This window comes from Aristolochia californica, unplaced genomic scaffold (assembly GCF_029961685.1).
Source record: "Aristolochia californica isolate CCGP_79_NKW_82.1479 unplaced genomic scaffold, dmAriCali1.0.hap1 SCAF_12, whole genome shotgun sequence".
Classification (NCBI taxonomy): domain Eukaryota; kingdom Viridiplantae; phylum Streptophyta; class Magnoliopsida; order Piperales; family Aristolochiaceae; genus Aristolochia; species Aristolochia californica.
Window position 1 is genome coordinate 4,215,567 of NW_027181793.1, and position 11,095 is coordinate 4,226,661.

Below are 11,095 nucleotides of genomic sequence, written 5' to 3' on the forward strand. Positions count from 1 at the left end.
TAATTCGTCATTATTGAATTTAGTTTTTATATGGTTTGAACTTAGGTTTTGAATGTTAATTGAATCTGATTTGATAATTAATGTTTATTTAAGATTTGTTTTCTTGATATTTGATTAAATTAGCTAATTAGGGTAAGATTATAATTGAGGTTGGATTTTGGTATTTTAATCCGATTTCTGTCTTTAACTCTAGGCGCCCGAGAGGGGCTAGACGCAAGGATTGAGAATTCGGATTCGTGGTTACGTGGCGCTCAAGAGAGGCACGAATCACGGTAAAATCCAGAGTTGATAATTTTAGCATCATCACAATAGGAAATTGATTCTCTGCATTCTATTGTAATCCACTCTTTGTCATTAACTCTAGGCGCCCGAGAGGGGCTAGACGCAAGGATTGAGAATCCGGATTCGTGGTTACGTGGCACTCGAGAGAGGCATGAATCATGGTAAAATCCAGAGTTGACGTTTCCTGTTGTGCAAGTAGTTAATTAAATTATTGCTTGATAATTTAGGATATAATTAGTGTTTAGTTCATATTAATTCATCATATTTGGTTAGGCTAGTTGACTGAAGAATACACAAAATTGAGTCCTCCCTGTGGATATGACCCTCGCTTACTGCTAGATTACATGAACGATTCGTACGCTTGCGAGGTATAAAAGTCGATGTAACTAAAATTATACATCACTGTACCATGTAAATCTGTTCCTCCAAGTCACCATGAAGGAAAATTGTCTTTACAAGCATCTACTCCAATTGTATGTCCGAATGTGCTATTAATGCTATCACTACCCTGATGGAGGTGTGTCTGACCACAGGGGAGAAGACCTCATCATAGTCAACCCCTTTCCTCTGTGAGTAACCCTTTGGTACCAGACAAGCCTTGAATTTCCCCCCCTCTTTTTCTGATATGACTTCTTTCTTCTAATAGACCCACTTGCACCCTATCCCTCTCTTCCCCTTGGGAAGCTCCACCAACTCCCATGTCTGTTTTTTGTGCAAAGACTCCATCTCCTCCACCATAACACCCATCTGTCTACTTTTCTTCTGGCTTTGTACTGCCTCCTGAAAAGTAGTAGGATCCCCGCTACTAGCAATAAGTGCATATGAAACCAATTCTTCAAAACCATACCTAGTAGGTGGCTTGATAGTGCGTTTGGGTCTGTCTATGACTATATGGTGATGTTGTTGATCACCTGAGCTAGAACTTTCTGCATGTTGAGTATCCTTTTCTCTACCATGGTTCTCTAGCTCCACCTGCACCACATGCTCATTGGTGCTGCAATTTTCTGACACCTATTTATCTTCTTCTTGAGTACGCTGCAGCATGGTTTTTTCATAAAAAAACCACATCTCTGCTATTCACCATCTTGTTTGCATTGGATCCCAGAGCTTGAAGCCTTTCACCCCTTTCTGATAGCCCAGAAAGATACACTGTCTAGACTTCGCATCAAGCTTCGACCTCTCCTCACTAGAAACATGTACATAAGCTGGACAACCAAACACTCTCAAGCCAGAGTAGTCTACCTCACTGCCTGTCCACACCTCCTATGATACTTTCAAATCTAGTGTTGCTCTAGGTGATCTGTTAATTAATAAACATGCCATATCCATTGCTTCTGTCCAAAAGTTCTTTGCAAGCACAACATTCAACCTGAGACATCGAGCTTTTTCAGCTATAGTTTTGTTCATCCTTTCTGCCATACCGTTCTGTTATGGTGTCTTGCGTACTATGAAGTGTCTCTTCATTCCATGCTGCGCACACAACTCCTTGAACTTTGAGTCTGTGTACTCAGTACCATTGTCTGATCGAAGGCATTTAATCTTCCTCCCCGTCTGGTTCTCTACTTTTGCTTTTCACAACTTAAACTTGGCAAACGTTTCTGACTTGTGCTGCATGAAATACACCCAAAATTTTCATGAGTAGTCATCAATAAAGGTCACGAAATACATGTGTCCTCCTCGGGAAGCTACTCTTACTGGCCCCCAAACATCTGAGTGAACATAGTCGAGAATTCCCTCCGTCTTGTGTGTGGCTGCCTTGAATTGCACTTATTCTATTTCCCAAGGACACAAAACTTGCATAAATCAAGCTTTCATTTTTTGATACCCTTCAATAGATTTCTCTTAGCTCCATCATCCCACGCACTCCCATATGACCTAATCACATATGCCACAAGACTGTACAGTCTGACTCCAACTCTACAACTGCAACTCCACCTACAACTGTGGTATCTTGCAGTGTATAGATATTGCCAGATATTTTCTGTCCCTTCATCACTGTTAAGATACCTTTACTGAATTTCATTGTTCCACTTGCAGACTTGTAACTATATCCATTACAATCTAAAGTGCCTAATGAAATCAGATTCTTTCTTAAATCAGGTATGTGTCTAACATCACACAATGTTCTAATCACACCATCAAACATTTTAATTTGTATACTCCCTATTCCAACAATTTTGCATGAAGTATCATTACCCATCAGGACAGAACCAGAGTTTACTAACCTGTAGGAGTGAAACTAAACTTTATTTGGCATCATATGATAAGAGCATGCCGAATCCAGAATCCAAGAATCTCTGAGATGATTTGAACTGGATGAGACATAAAGCATATCCCCATCACCACTTCTTGAGTCTTCTTCTTCCACTACATTCGCAGACTTTGATGGACCCTCTCTATTCTCTGCGTTCCCTTTCTTTTTCTCTAGACAATCCCGTTTTATGTGCCCCTTTTTCCCGCACTTAAAACACATGATGTCTTTCCTCTTCCTAGATTTAGACCAAGACTTGTTGTTACTCGATCCCCTCTGAGACTTGTTTCTTCCACATTCCTGGTTACCCTTCACCACAAGTCCTTCAACTTGTGAAGTCTCATCACTGGCTTTCTTCCTCTGATGGAAGCCTAATAAAGCACTTGTGATTTCCTCCAATTTGAGAGTTTCTTTTCCCCACATCAAAGTTGTAACCAAATTTTCATATGTAGGAGAATTCGGTAGGGAATTCAGCAACATTAACGCCTTGTCTTCGTCTTCGAACTTCACATCAACCCACCTCAAATCACTAATGAGCTAATTGAAAACGTTGATATGCTGGCTCAGATTCGAGCCCTTTATTATCTTAAGACCATAAAGTTTCTGCTTAAGATAGAGCTTATTCGTCAACGACTTGGATATATACCGACTTTCTAGTTTCAACCAAACTGCCGCCGGTGATTCCTCATCCATGACGTGATACATCACATCATCAGCCAGACAAAGCCTAATAATCACCACAACCTTTGCTTCCATTTCTTTCCAATCCATGTCATCCATTCCTGCCGGTTGTTTTCCATACAACGCCTTCAACATGCCCTACTGCACTAACAGGCTGAAATTCCCAGTGCCATCGAATTTCGTCATATAAAATTTGGTAGAAGAAATCCTAGTCATCATAGCCTAACTTGGGTTCTCGATAATTCGTCTCAAAGAGACGAATCTAACGCCTCCAAAATCACTTTAATGGGACGTCCAACGAAATGTCACGGGCGACAAAACCTGACCAATCGAGCCAGACCGGGTTGAACGGCCCGCGTTAAATGACGACCCGGCCCGTCGTCTTCTTCCCCGCGTTGCTGTTTTAAACAGCGCGGGATGAAGACCAACCTTCTGCGGCGACGGCGACGGCGGCTGGGGCCGGGGCCCGGTGGGGCGGAACCGGTGACGGCAACGGAATAAAGTCAAAAGACTGTAACAGATTCGTCGTCGTCAACCTTCTGCGGCGACGACGACGGCAGCTGGGGGGCGACGCGCGGTGGCGCGGAACTGGCGACGGCAACAGAATAAAGTCAGGAGACTGTAACAGAGTCGTCGTCGTCAACCTCTGCGGCGACGGCAGCTGGGGGCGGCGCGGAACTGGCGACGGCAACAGAATAAAGTCAGGAGACTGTAACAGAGTCGTCGTCGTCAACCTTCTGCGGCGACGGCGACGGCGACGGCGACGGCAGCTGGGGGCGGCGCTCGGTGGCGCGGAACCGGCGACGCTAACGGGAAACCTTCTGGCGCGCGGTGGCAGCTGGGGTGACGGCAACGGGAAACTTTCTCCTCTTCTCCAAAAACCGGCAAGAAACAGAGCGTCGCCTTTCGTGGTCTCCAGCAATGGCGACGTTCCCTCTCCCTGTTCCGTCGTCCCGCTACCTCGTCTCACTGCGGCCCCGTCGTTTCGGCGAACCTCGTCCGCCGACCGAATTTTTTTTTTCTCTGGAGTTACAGAACCAGACATCTTCGTCCGGAAATTCTCCTCGTACAGCCGGAAGCTCTTAACCAATTGTGGACGGAGTAACGAAAATTAGAACGGACGACACCAATTTAAGGTGGTTTCGGCTAATCCTGTAAATCTTTTACTAATTATAATCAGGTTACATAATTCTTATATAATATTATAAAATTTATATCCAAAAAACACAAATACCCTATACATTAATATTCCCCCAACTTTATATTATACAATCTGGAATATGAAAACTTGATACCATAAGCATAAATTTTAAGAACAAGCCAAAATTTCATATATGGGTCTAAACAAGGAATTAAATCTCACTTTGAGAGAAATTGATTGAAGAAGATGAGATTAAAATGAGATGGATAAGGATATCAATCTAAAAAACAAAAGGTTCCAACACCAGATGCAATCAACTTCCATAGGTCACCCAAATGAACTAGCTGACAAAACTAAATGAAAGAAGAACCAAAAAATTTTTTTTGGAACTGGTCGTTTGAACAGTTTGTGGCATCCAAACGATGCATACAAAAATCAAAAGTCCTCAACAATGACTGATCAAATGGTGGGTCGAATAATGAGCCAAATGGAGAAAATTAGGACGTTCTAAATATGGTAATTTAACATGTATTATGTTCCCTCTTACATCCAATAACTGAAAATGATAGTATTTTAACTTAGGTACCTCTAAACTTGTCGCATGCAAAAAAACTAAAAGATTCACATGGAGCTATCTTTGACAAGAACTCCGTCTTCTACATTGGTAGATCAAAAGTATTGTCTTCTCACTCTTATATCTATTGATACAAATAGCCGTGTACTTAGCCTTAACTATTCACTTCTTCTTATTATTTACAGCCTATAGGCAAAGTTATAATTATAACAATCTTTTCACTATAAATAATAACAAATAGAGGAGCTCAAGTCTGCCTTAAGGGGGAGCTCACTTTTCTTCATTTTTCTCACACGTCCTTCTCCGAACTTACCTTCTTCTTCTTCTTCTTTTTCTTCTTCTTTTCATTTTCTTCCTTCTTCTCTTCTATCACCATACCAAAACTTCAATGTGTTAAAGCTCTAGAATTTAACATGGTATCAGAGCAGAGATTCTAGGGCTTCATTTCTACTGCTCAATTTTCAATTTGGAGGCTTGAGAAGTCATGATATCGGTGCTAAAATTAGAGGAGAACTTGAGATACTCCTTGTTGCTAGAATTAACAAAAGCTGGCATCCTCTCTTGAGGTTATTTTTCTGATTTATGCAATAGGGAAACAAGTATACTTCTTAGATTTCCACATTCTCCCATTCATATTTATTTTTCCCCATGCATGCTTTAACCCACAAAACCAGCAATGCAAAATTTTCTTTCTCGATACTTTGTCGTATGCTGCAAAGTTAGATTCATTTGCATTGCCGTGACAAATTCAAGCTGTAAATCTTAGGTTAGTTGAAGTTCTCTAGAATTTGCTAATTAATGAAACCCTAATTGATCGTTTGAAGCTCAGTTTTTGAAATTCACTTGTATCGGAAGATTGATTGATTGTGTCTAGTTTGTTTCTTGTTTTTGGCTTCCTAAAGTGGTTATCATTTCATCCTTTGAAGTTAATTCATATTAGTACTTGTTTCCTTCAGCAGAAACATTGATTTGTATGTCAATTTTGGTTTGGTTGGTGGAATTGTTTCTCATAAGTACTTAGGCTCATTCCTATTGTCATTGTGAACATACAAATCAACCACTTCACTTTTTCTTCAAATCCCTAAGTGATTCATTATAGCTGAGAAAATTTCTCCTTCCTATGAGATTGGGCATTTAAAAATTTATAAAATTACCATGGTGCCCTTGTGTGGTGTTCTTAATTATTGTTGAAAGACACCTCAAATAGCATCATGGTAATATGCATGCCCACATCAAGAAAGTGGAATAAAAGGGTAAATAAGTGTTATTCTCATAAGGATGACACAAAGGTGTAATTATGTAAGATGATGTTTGTCTACTTATGTCTTTTCCATTTAAAAGCATGTAGCCCTAAGGGCATCGTAGACATTATAACACCCTCGCATAAATTATAAATAGAGGCTCAAGGTAAGGGGTAGAGCATCAAGCTTTACCCTCTGCTCTCAAATTCGTCCCTAGCCTTTCTCTCTTAGCCAAAGCTCTCTCGAGCTCCATCTCTCTTTAGCCTTCTCTCTTCTTCACTCTTCTATTCCTTCTTCCTCTCTTTTCTTCTCCTCTTCTTCTTTCTCTACTCTCTCTCTCTCACCCTTTTCTCGAGGAACTTATCATGAAATCCTAAATCCAACTTGGTATCAGAGCATTGGGTTTAAGATCTCGACATTAAAGTGGTGATTAAGAGGTTTTTATCAAGCTTCATGTGCATTGGTGAAGCAAAGGCTCGACAAAAAGGTAAGTAATCTTGTTTATTCTTTATGAGATGTTTTTGATAATGTCTTGATCTTATAAAGAGGTTTACTTATTGTTACTTCTTTGGATCAAATATTCGTAGTTCATCTCATGCATGAAAAGGTCTTGTGCATGGTTTATTTTTCATGCAAAAGAATGCTTGGTTTGAACTTATGTTGGATTATCTTAAGTTCAATTTTCTCTCTTAGAGAAACATATGTTGGATGAAGTTTTCTTGTCCTATTGATGTATCTAAGGATTACCATGATCAAAGTATGATAAAATTCGTTCAAGATCAGTTTACATTGCTGTTTTTCATGATTTTGTGGTTACCAAGAGAAGTTGTTTTCGTAAAAGATATTGGCATCTTATTGAGCAATTTTTTTTATCCTTGATATCTTCCATTGGTGGTGTTATCCTATGGAGTATATTACCTAAACAAATCAACGAGAAAATGTATGGCACACTTGGATTGAAGGAAAATTTCTTTCCTGCATAAAGCTGGCGCCCTTGAAGATTGTGATCATAAAGCTGAATTTTTCTTCTTCCATTGTTGTTCTCCATCTTGGACATTGAAGAGCCTCCAGATATGACCAAGAAAGAGGGGGTAGAAGAAAGGAAAACAAAATATGTTCAACTAATGGAAGACAACCGTTGAGTGGATATAGAATTAGGCAATGGGTGAGATGTAGGTAGTTGGGTGCAAGTCCTTCTTTCCTAATCGTAGTAGGCCTAGTGTTGTATGGAGGACCAAACTTAATAGATGAACAAGGAGGAGAACTTACCTTTGAAGGATTTGTAGATTCCATAGGGAGGTGGTCAGCCAATGAGGTAGAGGGATGGATATTGTAGTTTGTGCTGGAATTGAGTGGATCTTCTAGTGTCAATATAGGCTCAAGAAAACCTACAGAAGGTGAGAACCCAGGTGGTGCAGTACCTATGGGATAAAAAGATTGCCCTTTGAAAAAATTCACGTCCACTAACACAAATAACTCTTTTAAGTGACAATGCTTGAGTTGACAAACCCGCCTTAATCAATTGGAGTTTAACCGGGTGTTGCAAAGCTTTCAACAAAAAGAGGGATTGGGTATAGTTGATCCAAATTCAACCAATTAGTTGAAAAGGGATTAACATAATCCCTTCAATTATTAGATAAGATTTCATTGTATTTATCTCATGTTGTAATTATTTTCGCATGTAAAGCTTGTTGTTTTGGATGGTAAACAATATTAATACCACCTTGATCAATGAAAAAATTGTGGTTCACTTCAATATCTAATATTAGTCCAATATATATATTATTAAAGTATAGGAGGTGTAAACTATAATTTGATACAAGCGATAAAACTTTTTGAGGTGGTTCACACTTTAGTTCCATGTGCTTTTTCTTGAGCACCAACGTACCAGGATGATAACAAAACAAAATGACTCGATGATAACAAAGCAAAATGACTCTGCACCCTACATTTCGTGGAGAAAAATCACTTCAGATAATCAATAGTCAATACCATACCTGGGATAACTAGCCAAGTTGCTTTTCCAGTATACACCACAATAAACGGAAGCAGCAGTTACCAACTATAGGAGCTTCCTCTGCAAGTAATTACCTGATACCACACCTGATACCCATCGTCGGCGTAACGCTCTGGTTAGGTGATTGGGCCAGAAAATGGCAATCTTCGAACACACAAGAAGATATTGGTGGGCCCACTACATCATTGGGTGTCATAAAGTTTGGACCCCACGTTGGGGTCCCATCCTCATAAGAGCTGTGGGTCATCCTCGTCACATGGGACCCATCCACGTCAGCAACAAAGATGTCACCATACGGCTGATAATGGTGCGGATTGCCGATGGGCTCCGCCGACACTGCAGCATGGTCGGACGTGAACACAATCCGCTTAGAGTCTGGGCTGAACCAAGGGTGGTTGGCCCGGCCCGCGTGAGGCCCGCTCTCAAAGACCTTCTTCAGCCCCGTTCCGTCCGGGTGGACGAAGTATATTGCGAAGCTTCCCGACCCCGGCTCGTCGCGGTCCGAAGCGAAGGCAATCCACTCTCCGTCCGGCGACCAGTTACACATGGTATCCGTCCAGTTCCCTTCCGTCAGCCGCACTAGGCTCGCGCCCTCTCCCTCCACCGCGTCCATTATGTAAAGGTTCTTGTGGCCAGACCTCCCTGAACGGAACACCACCCTTTTCCCGTCCGGTGACGGCGACGGGAATGCGTTGTTCTCGCCGCCCTTGGTCAGCTTCTTAATTGACCAGGAACCGTTATCCTGGACTTGGAAGGAAACAATATCCACTTTGGTAAGTTCCTCGGCGAATAGTGGGCCGATACTAGTGTATATCACTCCTTTCCGTTTTGGGTCCCACGCCGTGGAGAAGGCAGTGCCGGGGAATATCTGGCTCCTCGCACCCTCCCTGTTCGCTATGTAAAGACCCGGGAAGTCGACGTAGGCGATTTGATTGCCGTCCGGCGAGAAGGAAGGGAACCTGCCGTCCACTCGGAACAACGAGATGTCTGATACAGGGCTATGGCGATTCTCCAACAGCAGTAATCCGTTGTTGGATTTTCCGCCGTCGCCTCTGCAGCGGTGGTAGCCGAGTAGGTTCCCATCGGGGGAGAGAAAGGGATTGTAGTGGTGGGTGTAGGGAGATATTTTAACAGTAATTTCCACAAACACCTTGGAGCGAGTGTCGAAGAGCTCGATGTGCCGGAATTCCGATGCGGGCCGCCTCGTCGCGACGGCGATGAAGTGGCTGCCAGACACCGCCGCGGGAGTGAAGGCGTGGAGACCAGGGGGAGTGAGTCGCTCGATTACAGCGGGCGAGTCGACTCGGAGACTCGCACGAAAGACGCTCCACCACCCGTCCTCACTGGGGCGGTGGAAGTAAATAGAGGACTCGTCAGCCCAGACCGGCCAGCCTCCGTGCTCCACCACCAATCTTCTCCCCGACCCGTCCATTGACTTGAAGACGTAAATTCCAGTCCTCAAATCATCGACCTCCCCTGCCCAGCCTCCCTCTCCGGACGAGGCCACCGCAGTCCACTCCCCGGAAGGCGAAAGCGCGGGGCTGAAATCCGCAATCCCAGTTGGGGTCAGCCTCACAGTCTCGCCCGTCTTTAAATCGGTGGAGTAAACGGCCGCCCAGCTCTTCCTCGGCTCTCCAGAATCCTCGCGGGTGGAAACGTAGACGAGCTGGTTACCGGCAATCGACGGCCTGTCCTTCATAGATACTTGCATCGTCGGCAACAGCGGTACATGGGCGCTCTCATGGTCGACCTGGAGAGCGGACCTCATCCTGAGAGATTCCTCGCTTGCACCACCAAGGAAAATATTGAAGGAGCCGTTACGTTCGGAAACGTAGAGAAAGGGAAGGAGATGAGGGGCCGGGAGTAGAGAAAGAGCAGCGCTGGGGGAAGGGAAGTGGCCGTTGTAGTTCACGGAGCGGCCATCAGTGAGGCGGAGTTCTGGGACGGGGTCATTAATTCTGACGGAGAATATGTCAAAAGCGTAGCGCGACCGCCTAAACGTCGAGAAGATGATGCTGGTCTCAGCCGCCGTCGCAGCGGCGGCGATCAAGGATAAAACGGCGAATGCCGTGGCAGTGCTCTGGTAGGCCATTTTTGGAGGAGTTTCCGAAAAGAAAAAAGCTAGTTTAGTTTATTAATAGGGAAAATCGGGTAGATAGTAAATAAAGTCGGGTACCCATCAATGAGTGAGGGGCTCATCTACAGAAGGAGGTTACCGTCACCGTCATCAGTCTTCCCAGTCAAGTTAATGCAGCGTCTTTCCTAAATTTTTTAGAAAAAGAAAAAGTATTCTTGTTTTTCCCCAGATTCTTTCAGATAAGAAAGAGACAACCTATCTCATATAAGAAAGAGACAACTTACAACTTACAAATCTTCATAACCATTGGCAGGCATCAACTATCGATTGTTCAAGTATTTTTTTTTTTTTTTTGTTAAATCATATATATTAAATGGTATGAACTTTCAGCACTTGTATAGTTTTGTTTTTTACAGTTTTCTGCTTGATTTTTTTATTACCGTAGCTCCCATCGATAGATACCTTCTTTTCTCTCCACTAGGTACAAAAAAGAATTTTCCCTTTCAAAAGTTGTTTTATTTGCATCACACTGTATTTGTAGGATATTTATTCCACTCAATTACAAATATATTGTTTCGATGATATAACATTTTCTTAGGAATTTTTTTCTAAGTTTTGGCAGTAATCCAAATTATAGTTCCATTCAATGATAGTTTTATCCAGTTTCGACCAACACCATGATCGACTAGACGACCCATACAAAAAGGGAGGCTGATAACTCTTGCTAGAAAGCACCAGGCCAAAATGGTCTAGCAACATCATTTGGCGAAGCAAGAGTGCTAGCTTACTGATCATGCAAGCCCCAGTAAAAATGAAGGAAAGAAAAAGAAA

The 11,095-nt window shown here is 42.6% G+C and overlaps 1 protein-coding gene across 1 annotated transcript; it reads right to left on the reverse strand.

Moving 5' to 3' along the window:
- Positions 1-7,960: 7,960 nt before the first annotated feature.
- On the reverse strand, positions 7,961-10,341 carry LOC137946912 (uncharacterized). Its single transcript, XM_068793193.1, has one exon. It carries the CDS (start codon positions 10,277-10,279, stop codon positions 8,258-8,260), a length of 2,022 nt encoding a protein of 673 aa, XP_068649294.1. The 5' UTR covers positions 10,280-10,341; the 3' UTR covers positions 7,961-8,257.
- Positions 10,342-11,095: the final 754 nt, after the last annotated feature.

Bases quoted from the DNA above. Each gene is read 5' to 3' on its own strand.
- LOC137946912 (XM_068793193.1), bottom strand. From the start codon at position 10,279: ATGGCCTACCAGAGCACTGCCACGGCATTCGCCGTTTTATCCTTGATC.